General features: G+C 45.9%; 1 protein-coding gene across 2 annotated transcripts in view; it reads right to left on the reverse strand.

Annotated features, from left to right (window-relative positions):
* Nucleotides 1-13,754, reverse strand: part of Ptprt (protein tyrosine phosphatase receptor type T) — a 1,043,151-nt gene that overhangs the window by 264,152 nt on the left and 765,245 nt on the right. For both annotated transcript variants that reach the window (XM_026383218.2, XM_026383217.2), the window contains exon 10: nt 1,149-1,350. In XM_026383218.2, the coding sequence (XP_026239003.1) occupies nt 1,149-1,350 (202 nt within the window). The remainder of the gene's footprint in view (nt 1-1,148; nt 1,351-13,754) is intronic.

Here is a 13,754-nt window from a genome sequence, read left to right on the forward strand (position 1 = left end):
CTCCTTCAAGGAGCAGCAGCCTGGAGAAAGGTGGCATTGATGTGACCAGTCACCCTAAAGAATCGCAGAGTTCCTCAAGGAATACAGATACATGCAAGAAATATACACAGTTAATAAAGAAGCAAAAGCAAAGTCAACCATGTTAAACGCATTTAAATGCAAATGAAAGTAATGATGAATTAGTTCCCCCCCCCTACTTTTTCTTTTTTTCGTGAGACCCTCTCCACCCCGAGAGGAGTGTGACTAAACCTAATCCTTTGAAAAGGTAATTTAGCCATTTATATTAAGAGCTATTAAAACCCACCTCCCTTTTAATTCAGTTTTTCAATTTCTGAATTTAATCCTAAAGTTATAATCCGAACCAACGAATTACACTTTATTTTGTAACACGTTTATTGAAGTGTTATTTTACAAAAACATGGAGGCACCAAATATATCCAACCACAGGGGAATGTTTAATTAAATGACGTCCATCCACTTGACGGAACATTAAAGAGAGCAATTCGGCAACAGGGGGAATGCTTATGGGATCCGAATAAGTAGAAATATTAAGCTACAAAACATCGTGGTGTTGGAAACCACACACAAAATGTGTGTGCTTCTACACCAGAATGGTGGAGAGATTCTGAAAGGTGAAAGTGGTTTTAGGAAAGGCATTCCGAGAGGATGCTCTCCAGTGGTGAAGGCAGCCCGGACGGACATGGCAGCTGGGATACTGGGGTCACTGTAGCTTGGGAATGGTCATTCATTCATTTATTTCTTCATCAGAGGCCTCATGAGCAATCATATTGGGTCTTGCACTGGCAAAAAGAATATTTCTCAGAATAAAATTACAAACTGGCTTTGAAGGGTGTCCTTTCCCCCTCTCTCTACATCAACCATATTCACACTATTTAATGTGACCCTGGGGAAAGTCATCTGGTGAACTGACACCTGATTTAATGTATTTTTTTACACTTTAGGAAGTTCATTGATTAGGTTCCTTTGTAAGGCTGCAACAGTAACCCACTAGGGACTGCCTTCTAGTTGTTGACATACTGTACCCTGCAGCGACAGTTGACTCTGTCTCTTCTTACTCTCGGGAAAATTAGGAATGGGGGAGGAGTAAGGGACAATTTTTCTTCCTTTTTGATTTCTAAAAGAGATACCTGAAATTTTGGTGGCAATCCGAGTGGTGACCGGGGGTCCAAAACCCTTGGCGGTGCTGGCCTTGATGGTGAAGGAGTAGGTGGTTCCTGGGTACAGACCCACAAAGAGGTGGTGAGTTTCATTCCGGAGCTTAAACACTTTCCCCCTCTGGCTGGAGAGGTCGGCACTGGGGTCCAGTGAGCCCACAGCCTTGTAGTTGATCTGCATGGCAAGGCGACAGAGAAACCAACAGCCACTCAGAGAGCAGGAAGGGGTTCATTTGGCCGGAATATCAGAGGTGGACAGATGACAGCAGATGAGCTACAGTCAGTAAGTCCTGCAGAGCCACCTCCTGCTGTCCACTTTGCAGATCAACCCAGCCCCTGAATTGCCCCCTGCTGGAGCAGCCACACCAATAGAAAGAGAACGTGGCCACACATGTCATTTTCTGTGTTCGAGTCATAGCATTAAAAAGAAGAAAGGGAAGTTATATCTTGTTGGACCCAATATATTCAGAATTTCAACATCTCAACCTGTGATCAGCATAAAAATATTTAATGAGACAGTTTATATTCTAATATTCATATAAAATTCATATTTATATTGAGAAATCTGGTGGGGAATTTATGCTTAAAGGACACTTCAACACATTTCAGAAGTACAGTAAGTAGCTCTCTGAGACTGGTGCTTAAGAACAATGTCTAAATGCAGTAACCCAGTAAGAATTATGAAGAAGGCTTGTTAAATTGCAGATCCCGGGGCCGGCCCTCCACAGGGATATGGTTTACATCCTGGTGTTTCCTGCCTTATCTGGTTGCTCTTCCCCCAAATGTGGGGGAACAAGTATTGTTTTCATTTTAATAATGGAGAAACTGAACCTCCACTGGAAATTACCTGCATTAAATCGACATGTTTCAAACTATCAGTGGCAAAGACCCAGTTTGGGGTTTTCCAATCCACTCTGGATCAATAGTAATCCAAAGTCCCCACCCCACATGGCTTATCCTGCAAGTTCAGCAATAAAACCTGTCTACACTGGGCCATGACTTGTGTCCACTGGCCACTGACCACACAGGTGGATGTCACAGTGTAAAAGATTCTGGAGTGCTCACTCTCAATTTCTGCACTTACCTTGCTGTGAAGGTAACTGAAGGTTGGGCATGTGGCGCTGGCCACCATGGGTCCCACTTTGAGAGCCATGTGTCTGAATTATGCAGTAAGCACACATAGGATTTTTGTTTGTTTTCTTACCTTGTTTGTTCCATTAAATGTGTTTTATTAAACTATAATATACATACAGAGAACTTTACTGCTCCAGAATTTTTGCAAACCAAAGAGTGATAAAATCAAGAAACAGAAAGTTCCCAGACCCAAGCCTTTCCCCTCAGGCCTGCTTCCAATCCTTCCTGCCTCCCCTAGCAAGGCTCACCTCACTTCTCAGCATGGACTGGTTTTGCCTGTTTTGAACTGTTAAGAATCCAACAGTGTGTGCTCTTTTGTGTCTGGCATCTTCCTCACGTGTCCTGAGAGTCACCATGCATCCCATGCAGATGCCAATCATGCATTCTTAGGTTTACTCCATCATCCATCCTGATGCTGGATTCAACCCCGGTCTTGACCTCAAAGCCTGTGCTTGTTATTCTGCACCACACTGCCTGGCCTGCAGACACGGCTCACTAGTTAAGAATGTATCCACTTATCCGCTCCTTTGCTCCTTCACCAACATCCAACATTTCCTGCATATTCTTGTACTTCCGGCTCTGCACTGTATGCTACTGGGGACTCCAAATGGACAGAAGCCCATCCTCGAGTGGCTTGCATTCTAGAGAGAGGCAAGCCAGCTAGCTGTACAGACAGTTCAGGTCATTTTATCTCCCATCACGGATATGCCAAACTTACAGAATGGTCAGATCCAGGCAGGAAAGGGAACACACCAACTGAACTTTAAAAATAAGCGATTGGCTGTTTCTGGCAGTGGCACCAAGTGCTGAGGAGAAAGAGATGCTTTCTCTGTCCTGTGTGCAGCAGGGGTGGAGTAGAAACTGATGCCACGTGCTCACAAGAGCAGATTTGGCCCGGAGCAGAGTGAGCCCAGGAGAAGTGCAGAGCGCTTTCACAGGTGGAACCTGATGGTCTTACTCATTGCTCAGGTTGCTCTAAGGGGCCTGTCCCAGGTTCCCTCTGGTCTCCCTCCCTTCTGAGAGGCCAGCGCTACAAGCCTTCCGCCCTCTGTGCGTGAGGGCTTCCTGATGAGGTGCTCCCAGTGACTGACTGGGGGTGCCCCGTTAATTCCCCAGGCTCCTGTCTTGTGGTATCCTTCGTCTTGCAAGGCAGCTGGCTCCAACACACTCTGCTCATTGGTTATGAATTTCTCTCTTCCCCAGTCCCTAGGTCCTCACTGCTATTTTCAAAACTTCTCAGGAATCTGCTTAGCTCTGAATCCTCATCCTAGGCTCTGCTTCTGAGCAGTGCCAAACCCAGAGCGCTCAGGAAGGCATCTCAGGAGAGATGGGAAGTAGCACCTGCAGGAAGGCACAGTCAGGGCAGAGGGAAGAGCCCCCTGGGTTCCAGGCAGAAGGACCAGCCTGGGCAAAGTCCTGATGGGGTGGCCAAAGTCTGCATGGAGGCAAGTACAAGGTGACTGTCAAGTGGGGAGCAAACGGGGCTTCTGGATTCTGGCTTCTGTAGCCACAGAAGAGAAAAGCGCTCAGAGCCGGGCTAGTGGCCACCAGCCCCAGCATGCCAGTGGAGCGGACATGCTTTCTTATTCCTTCAAAATTCCTGTCCCTGTCCTCCTGCCTGGGCTGGTGGCAACTCCATTGATATACAGACCCTGGGAGGTAAAACTCATGCCTTATTTACTAGCCAGCTCCGTTCCTACGCTCCAAATTCAATCCAAAAGCGACTCAATTTCCACGGAGCTGTCAATATAATATACCGCACTCCCCTGCTCTCCTAACCTTTCCTGGTATTACAGGATCCTCACTTACTTGTAATGAAACACTATGAATAAATCAATGTATGTTAATATAGCATGTCTTCAATTTTTTATGAAGGGCTTCACCAAATCTAATTCCCACTGCTTTGTCAGAAACATTCTTTGAAAAATTTAACTTGCAAGTTTTACAAAGTTAGTCGGGGATCCGACTGGGGAGGGAAAGAAGAAAGGTAAGAAAAAAATGGAATGGGGTGGAGATGTGGCCGTCACTGCATAGTGCAGTAAAAATCTTCATTCAGAAGTGGAGGAAAGGGAAGATCTGCTAGCAAGTAGAGAAAGCACAAAATAAAGGGTTCATGGGGAAAAAGATGCTGAGCTGTCTGTCGATCATCTTGGGGTTCCAGGGATGGGCTCTAGCTATAATAAAGTGCTACAGTGTGTCCCCCTTCTCCTCTGGTTGGTCACAGTGGAATCCCCTGCTAGAAACCAGAATGAGCACTTCATTCACAAAAATTCAATGAAGTCATAAGTACAATGGTTTCCCATAGCTCTCAGGATTAAGACTTCATTTTTGTCCTGCACGAGGTGGCTTCAACTGCCCTTCCTCTTGCCTTTCAACCCTTACTTCAGTACTTGGAAAAAAGCCATGAATGACCTCTTTTGCCACAGGGCCTTTGCACCAGCTAGTCTGTCATCTTGAAACACTTCTTCCTTCCTTCCCAGGCTTCCTCTTCAAGTAATTCATCCCTCTTTATTCTTAGATTTCACTTAAAAATGACACTTTTCTTTTTTTAAAAAAAATTAAATTATTTATTCTAATTTGTTATACATGATGGCAGAATGCAATTCATTTCATATTAGACATATAGAGCACAATTTTTCAAGTCACTGACTGTACACAAAGTATTTTCACATCATTCATGTCTTCATACATGTACTTAGGGTAATGATGTCTAACTCATTTCACCACCATCCCTACCCCTTGGCCCCCTCCTTTCCCTCTTCTCCCCTTTGTCCTATCTGAAGTTCCTCCATTCCTCCCATGCTCCCCTACCATCACCATTATGAGTCTGCATCCTCATAGCAAAGAAAACATTCTTTGGTTTTGGGGGATTGGCTTGCTTCACTTAGCATTATATCCTCAACTCCATCCCTTGACCTGCAAGTGCCATGATTTTATTTTATTTTAATGCTGAGTAATGTTCCATTGTGTATATATACCACAGTTAAAATGACACTTTTCATGAACACCTCCTGTGGTTCCCAGGTCCTCCTATTTTATGTTCCCAAAGTGGCATATCTCTCCTTTGACTCACCAACTCTATTGAACCATGTAATTACCTAGTCCAAGGGTTAGCAAAATATGGTCTGAAAGCCAAATCCAGTTCATCACCTGTTTTTGGAAGTAAGGTTTTATTGGAATACAGCCACCTCATTCACTTTAGGTACAGTCTGCGGCTGCTTTCACACGACCGTGGCAGAATTAAGTAGTTGAGACTGAGCCTCTAAGGTCCACATGGTTTAAAATATTTAATCTCTGGACCTTTATTTAAATCCTTGTGCTAGAATGTAAGGTCCAAGAGGGCAAGGTTCTTTGTTCAACATTTCGTCTCCTAGGACGTATAAATGAATGATCAAGTTGGCTGAGTGGCTTGAGCAATTGCTTAGTCTTTCGGTTTTAGTTTATCTTACAGAGTGACCTCCAGCTTCTTTACTCCTGAAAGACAGTCTCTTGGTTTAGTCATGAGGGTCCCAGGAATATGTGAGTGACACTAAGTTCTGCACCAGAGCCCCAGCTGCAAGGGACCAGAGGATGTCTTAGGAGCAACAGGTGCTCTTTTTCCTGGGCTGAAGGGAGGGGACAAGAAACACAGGGAGAACAGAAAGACACAATTTCCCTGTAGGGTCCCAACAGGAAGGGCTTACTTGTTTATTGGAGAAAGACTACATCAGTCTTGTTCAAACAGAGCCCATGAGAAGACTCTGGTCCTGAGGATGAGGTGGTGATGGGGGTGAGGGGAAGAGCTGAAGACAGTAGGGATGGGGAGGTGGCCAGGACTCAGAAGCCCCTGGGTAGTGGTGGAGTGCACACCATGTGTGTTCCAGGCACTGAGAGGGGGGGCTAGCATAAAACTCAACTCATTTAATTCTGGAAAAAATAGCATGGATTCTTCATGATTGTTCCTATTCCTAAGCTAAGGAAATTGAGGCCAAGAGAGGAAACAGTGAAAATGTAGGCTGGGTTGTGCAGTGCTAAACCCAGAGCGCTCAGGAAGGCATCTCAGGAGAGATGGGAACCAGCACCTGCAGGATGGTACAGTCAGGGCAGAGGAAAGAGCCCCCTGGGTTCCAGGCAGAGAAACCAGCCTGGGTGGGCAAGGTCCAGGAGACAAGTCCAGGGTGACTGTGAGTGGACAGCAAGCTGGGCAAGTTTGTGTTTGGATTCTGGTTTCTGTAGCCACAGGAGAGGGGAAACATTCAGAGCTGGACCGGTGGCCACTAACCCAGCGTGCCAGTGGAGTGGGCAGCCCGAGGGCCATCAGGCAGGTGCAGCAAGGAGAGGTCCGTGCACAGAGCCAAGTGCTCTCTGGGGCCTCAGCCTCACCAGGGTCCCATCTTCCCACTGGTGAGTGAATGCTGCTGCCACAAAACAGAGAGAGGACAAACCAGGGATGGCTGGCAGGACCACAGGGTCATTCAAAGGGACCACGGCCAAAGAGAAAACCCCGCATTGAGCCAGTGTGATTTTTATCAGGCTAGCCAAATACTCTCATTGCATATGCATACACAGGCTGGGTTAACAACAGGGAGTTCACATGTGCGTCATGATCAGAGGCAAGGTGTATTAAATCAACAATTAAGTAAAAATTAAAAAAAAAAACAATAAAACTCGAGGAAATCCACAACAGCACCAGGCATCACTGACAGTAGTGTAAACTGAGTCAAGATCTGCCACCCACAGCATGATACTCCAGAAGCATCCTCTGTAACTTGCTCCCTTCCCTCTCACTATTAGCTTACGTCTTCATCCTCAACGCCTTGGGAAGCTCATCACTCTACAGCAGGCCTCCCGGCTGCTCCTGCCTCTCTCCCAGGGCTTCCAGCTCCTATTCCAAAAGTCTCAATAGACCAGAGTTTTAACAAGGCCACACATAAAATAGACCAGCGTGGCCCCTTCTTTGACTAAAAGCTTCTTTTCTTCCAGTTCCAAACAATGGGTTAAAATATTTTCTCCTTTTTGGATTTCCTGGAAAAGTGTTCACAAACAAGGTCTTGGCCATCCAGGTGGACTTGGAGGCCCAAAGTGCAGAAGGAAACCAGCTCAAGGTAGTTTCTGGCTACACAGTACAGCGCCAGCTCTTTGGTTTCTCAGCAATTTTAAAATACAGCATGAGCACGGCCCTTCTGAAGAACAGCGGGGACAGGCAGATGCCCACATTGCACGTGAGGGTGACTTCTTGGCCGGGAGCCTTTTTTCCTAGAGAGCTGGGGACGGTTATAACAACCGAACTGTGTCCATGACTGACACTCACGGCTATTCCTGTGGTTCCTAAGACTGGAGCCAAGAAGAGCATGGGGACCTTGGCCTCTGTGGGGACCTGCTGGTGCCTTCAATCCACCACTCTACTCACTGAGAACCTGCTTCTTGCCAGGCTCTGTGTTGGGCTCTGGGCAAGGAAGAGGCATGTGAAGCAGGCCAAGTTCCTGAATTCTTTGGGGACAAATGCAGGCATCAATGGATATTCTGGAGAGTCGAGTCCTTTGGGAACACAGATGTGGGAGTAACTGCTTTTGCCAGAGAGCAAAACGACAACTTCATAGAGAGAAACAGAGAGTTGGTCTTAGTCTATGGTCCCCAGCTCTGGCTGAGCACAGACTGCTCAGGGGACCTTTTAAAAACTACCAGTCCCTGGCCCTAATCATAGACAAATTACATCAAATTCTCTGGCTATAAGGCCCTGGGCATGAGTATGTTTTCAAGCTACCAAGGAGATTCAACTAGGGCTGATAGCAGTGTCTCTGGGACTCAGAGCAGGAAGAGGATGAAGTCAAAGAACTCTGAGAGGTAGTGTGTACCAGGGAAAGCTGCCTCCTACAGATGCTGGAGGGAACCAGAGTGTCACCACTGGGATGCCACAGGGGTGGGCTGCAGCAGGAGGCCCTGGTGGTGGGAAATCCAGTGGGTGAAACCAGGGAAAAGATCTGCATAGCCTCAAAGTATCTTCTCCAAAATTTACTAGTTACCGTTGTGGTTTGAACATAAAGCCAGGAATTCTTTGATCCCATTAGGAGATGGAGCCTGCCCCCACCTCCAGGGTGGGCTGAACCCAGTGACTCCCTTTGGATGGATGGAACACAGAAGACAGAAGGATTTCTTAAAAGCAAAGCAACCCCAAAGACACTGGCTCCACCAGGAGAGCAAGATCGAGAGCCCCACTGACGGGTCATGAGGGGATCGAGTGCCTCTAACAGGATGTGATGAGGAGGACACGTGACTTCCTTGGTCTTCTTCCCCCAAACATTTTCTCATCAGTCTGCTGATGAGAAACTGTCAGACAAACCCAGACACAGTACCATCATCACTTCCAAAGTGTCAAGGTCATAAATAAGGAAAGACGGAGAAATGGCCAGATTCTGCAATCTGGTCATCAACTCTGATGGCTGATTTCAGATAACAAGGGACATGTCAACTCAGCACATGGAGCCTGGAAGAGAAAAAGGGACATCCGTGGGAAAATGGGGGGGGGGAATCAAAGAAGTCTGGAGTCCACTCAATCATCATGCCCTGGCATGGGTTCTTAAATTTTGATAAATATGCCCTGCTAAGGCGCTGGGCTGAGGAGAAGCCACACATAGGGTTCAGAACTCTCTATACTAATTTTATTTTTTGCAACTTCTTTCTAAATTTAAAATTTTGTCCAAATAAAATGTTTAAGGAACAACAGAGAGTGGCCTGCTAGGGTTTGGCACCTGTGTGGGTCTTTGTGGCTGCAAAATAGAATGTACAGCAGATGTTCACTGAGCTCTTGAGTATGGAGTCGGCACGTCTGAGCCCTGGGGAGTCTTTGTAAACTCAGGTCCAGTGAGGGAGATTGCTGTGACCCATAGGAATGTGAGGAGAAAGCTCAGTAAGACTCCTGCTCTGGAGTCCAGGGTGTGGCTCAGAGGTGGAGTGAATGCTTAGCATGCCCAGGGCCCTAACTGCTCCCTCTGCCAGCTCCAATCCTGAGCATGGGCAACTTCCCAGTCTCCTCCCCTCCCTCCCCTTCACCAGGAGGGAGGTCACAGCCACATAACAGGGCCATGTTCAACGCAGATAGTCTAACCTCTTTCTGCCTAAACTGTCATAATGCAGTTTAATAATATTAAGCTTAAACCTCCTTTTGGCTTTTAATCTCAAGCTGGGGTGTCTGTGTCCGGGTGCTATGATTTGGTGATTTTCACAGAAACCTTCTTGCTTAATGAGTCTGTCTAGTGATATTCCCAGTGGCTTTTAGTCCGCCTAGCAATATTTCCTGGGCTTCTGAATGTAAGCGGCTTGCCTTCCAGCTCCTCACTCAGTTGATTTCTGTTCTGTGAAGTTTAACCTGGTTAAATAGCTAAGTTGCATGACCAATTTCTCTCCGGTTGGCTTTGGGCATGGATGTGAGAGCAGTTAACTAATCTCATGACCCTGCTCTCTGGAACCTCACAGCTATACCAACAGTCTTTTTGGCAGAGCTAGTCTGGGAGAGCCTTCATAGAGGGAAATGCCTGGGTCCTATTTATTTATTATAATGACTGTCAAGCACCCAGCCAGGCATAAAGTAAGGGTCCATAAGGTGGACTGAATAAATGAGGATTAAGAATGAAAATGTAACAAATCCTGGTGTAGTACAGTTGGGATTTGAAAGGAGGTCATTCTGACGCTAAAACTCAGCACTCTTCACCCACCCTGGTGCACTGCCTTTGGCTTCTCTGTGCCCACCCCTGTGTGACCCATCCCTAGGTGGAGGGATTGGCTGGAGGCTATGATTGTTAGAGCACAAGGCTTTGTAGTGGGCATCTCCAAACCTGCCTCCCCCAGGAGAGACCCAGCAAGCATTCCCCAGCAGCCGGGTCCACACTAGTTGGGCACAGAGTTGGCTCTCAGTTACTCTATAAGTGACAATTAAGGAGATCCAAGCTGGTGAAACTCTTATTCTCTTAGCTCCAAGATATCAAATCTATGTAAGGAGAAAATTCTTTGGTTTCTTATTTTTGCATAAAGCCTTTGACATTCTTCCCATCCAGAGGCAGAGTTAATGTCTCCCCTCTTGAGTCTTAGAGGATTTGTGGCTGCTGGGACCAATAGAATGTGGAGGAAATGACACTGTGCGACCTCTAAGACAGGGCTGTAAAATGCAGTGCAGCTTCTGACTTGTCCATGGGGACACTGGTACCTACAGCATCTTAGTGGCTGTATAGAAAGTCTGACTCCTCGGGCAAGGCCATGTGTGAGAAAGCACAAGACACATGAAGAGGCCACGTGTAGCCCCAGATGGGCACAGTCTTCCAGGTCCTAGACTGCTAATCCAGAAGTCCACAGACGACTCCAGTTCTGTGCCATCTCAGTCATCCTGTCTGTGTGTGTCTTCTCGGCTGAGACTTCAGACATCCTGGGGCTGAAACAAGCCAGTCCTCCTACACCCTCCCAAATTTCTGACCTACAGAATGTAAATTAGTACAGTCCCTATGAAAACAGGTTTGGAGTGCCTCCAAAGATTAAAAATGGATCTACCATAGGATCCAGCTCTCCCACTCCTGGGTATGCATCCAGAGGAAATAAAGTCAGCATACAAAAGGGACTCTGCATACCCATGTTTATTGCAGCCTACGCACAGTAGCCAAGAGATGGAATCGGCCTAGCTGGCCAACAGATGGGTGGATAAAAACCATGGTATGTACCCACAATGGGGTTTTATTCAGCCATAAAAGAGGATGAAATCATGTCACTTGAAGGAAAATGGTGATGGAATCAGAAATTAGTCAGACACAGATAAATAAGGACAGTATAGTTTTTCTCATATGTGAAAACTAAGGGGGAAAAACAAGACCTGAAAATAGAAGATGGAGTATTAGGAAGGGGAAGGAGGACAGAGTGTGGGCCAGGGAAGAGAGAAGAGCAAGAGAGAGTTGTAGAGAAGGTGGACACCACCAAAGCACCATGAGTGCATGTATGGAAGCAGCACAGCGAAGCCTTCATCTGCATAAGTAATACAACTGAATAAACATAGTTTATAAATTTGGACCCACAGAATTTATTAGCACAATAAAATTGTTTCGTGCCACTAAATCTGGGGGTTATTTGTCATTCAGTTGATAGTAACCAGAAAATTTGTCCATTAGACTTGAGAGATTCCTTGAAAGCATGGATTTCAACATTTTATTCTCTTTTGTATCTCAAAAAGGAAATACAGTAGATGCTCAACAAATACATGGTGCCTTCCTAATCAGGTGATCAGGTAACAACGAAAACCAGTAATGAGAACTACGGGCCTCAGGTGCCTCTAGATAAGGAGGCTCTGAGAAGGGCACAGCAACTGAGCGGCATTTTTGCTAAACAAACACAATCACAATCTAATCAGGAAAAAATGTCAACAACAACAACAAAAATTAAAGGGCCGTCTACAGAATAATTGACCAGCACTCTTCAAAAGAGCCAAAAGCATAAGAGGCAAGGAATGAGGAGTGGCCCCAGAGTGGAGGTGACCAAGGAATAACTAATAACTAAGTGCAATTAGGATCCTGGATTGATTGGCAGAGGAGATTGGTGGGAAAAACAAGGTGGAATGCAAATAGGCCTGTATAGTACTCTTCACATGATAGCTTCCTGGTTTCAATCACTGTGCTACGGATAAGACACTAACATTCAGGGAATCTGGGAGAGGGCATACTGAAACTCTGTACTAATTTTATAATTTTCCTATAAGTCTAAAATTATTTAATTTTTGATACATTTATTTTATTTTTTTATTTTTATGTGGTGCTGAAGATGGAACCCAGTGCCTCACAGGTGCCCAGCGAGTGTTCTACCACTGAGCCATGATCACAGCCCCAAATTAAATATTTTTAAAAAGAGGACCAAAAAAAAAATGTGTGCTCAGTCTTACTGATTGGCTAATCTATCAATCTTAATGATTGACTAATTGGAAATCATGGAACCATGATGTCAGAAGCCAAAGGCTCAACCCTCTGTTCCTCATGTTCCTGTAGCAGTGACAAGTGTCCCTTGGCTCATGATGGAATTATATCCCAATAAATCCATATCATAAGTCAAATGCATTTAATGGGGTGGGAAATGTAACTCAGTAGTTAAGCACTTGCTTGGTATGCATGTGGTCTTGGGTCCAATCCCTAGGAAAGAAGGAAGGAAGGAGAGAGAGAGAGGGAGAGAGAGAGAGAGAGAGAGAGAGAGAGAGAGAGAGAGAGAGAGAGAGAGAGAGAGAGAGAGAGAGAGAGAGAGAGGTTGGGCGGGCATGTAATGTACCTGACCTGCCTAGGTCCACCATCGTAGCTTAGCCTAGCCTACCTTACACATTCTCAAAACTTATGTCAGCCTACAGTTGTGCGAAATGATCAAAATTGAAGCTTATAATAAAGTGTGGCATATTTCATGGAGTGTGGCATATTTCATGGAATTTACAGAATACTCAATTGAAAGTGAAAAACAGTGGTTGTCAGGGTCCCCTTTTGCATCACTGTGAAGCCAAAATATCTTAAGTCTAGAGCCATCCAGCGGGACCACCTGTTATGGCAGCAATAAGAATGCAAGTGAACATTTGTGAGCAGTCATCGTCTGCCAGGCCTCTGGCTAAACCCTCCCAGGCATTACTCATTCAATCCCCTCAAGTTAAAGAGAGGACTCCCTTATTAGTCCCATTTTGCAGATGAGAAAACTAGGGCTTAGGGAAAATAACTTCCCTGGGTTGTCACAGCTAGTAAGGAGCAGAGCCAGGCTTGGGACCCAGAATCCCCCCTTGACCTTGATGCTCCTGGGGACTAGCAGTGTTGCTTCCAGGGAGACCAGAACCTCTGCCCTGGGATCCTGCTGTTGAAGGACCCTGGACTGAGAAGATGTGCCAGGAGTTGAAAGAAGCAGGGACAGCTGCTGGCAAGAGGAGTGGGTATTCAGAGGCCAAAATCAAAAGGAGTTGGGTGGAAATGAGTTTCAAGTGTGGAGAAAATTAGGCGACCTGAGGCCGAACTAAATTTCTCAAATACCCCGAAGGGTTTCTCTGACCAGCCTGGAACTTCCGCCTCCTTGTCAGAGGCAAAGGCAGGGGGCAGATTGAAGAGGCCTTCCGAGGAGGAATCCATTGATCACATAATCACACATTTTGGATCCGTGGGGGGCCCAAGGCTGAAGATTCACTTTATTGCACTTTTCTTTCATTCACCATTTTTCTCATGAAATTAAAACAGAATTGATTTTCTCCCCCACTAAATTAGGCATTAGGACCGGAATGAAAGGGTGGGCCTGCTGGAGATCTGAGCATCAATTCTACCCAGCAGAGTAGCATTTGTAAGATGTTTTATTAGTCCCCGTTTATCAAAGGCCGGTTTTGTAAAAGGCTGTTTTTGGGGGGGAGGGTTATATCTCCTCCTTCCCAGAAGAAATGAAAGTTTTTGTTTTTCCCCTTTTCTTGGTTAAAATGATCACTTAGCG

The sequence above is a fragment of the Urocitellus parryii genome, chromosome 6 (genome assembly GCF_045843805.1).
Source record: "Urocitellus parryii isolate mUroPar1 chromosome 6, mUroPar1.hap1, whole genome shotgun sequence".
In the NCBI taxonomy this organism is placed as follows: domain Eukaryota; kingdom Metazoa; phylum Chordata; class Mammalia; order Rodentia; family Sciuridae; genus Urocitellus; species Urocitellus parryii.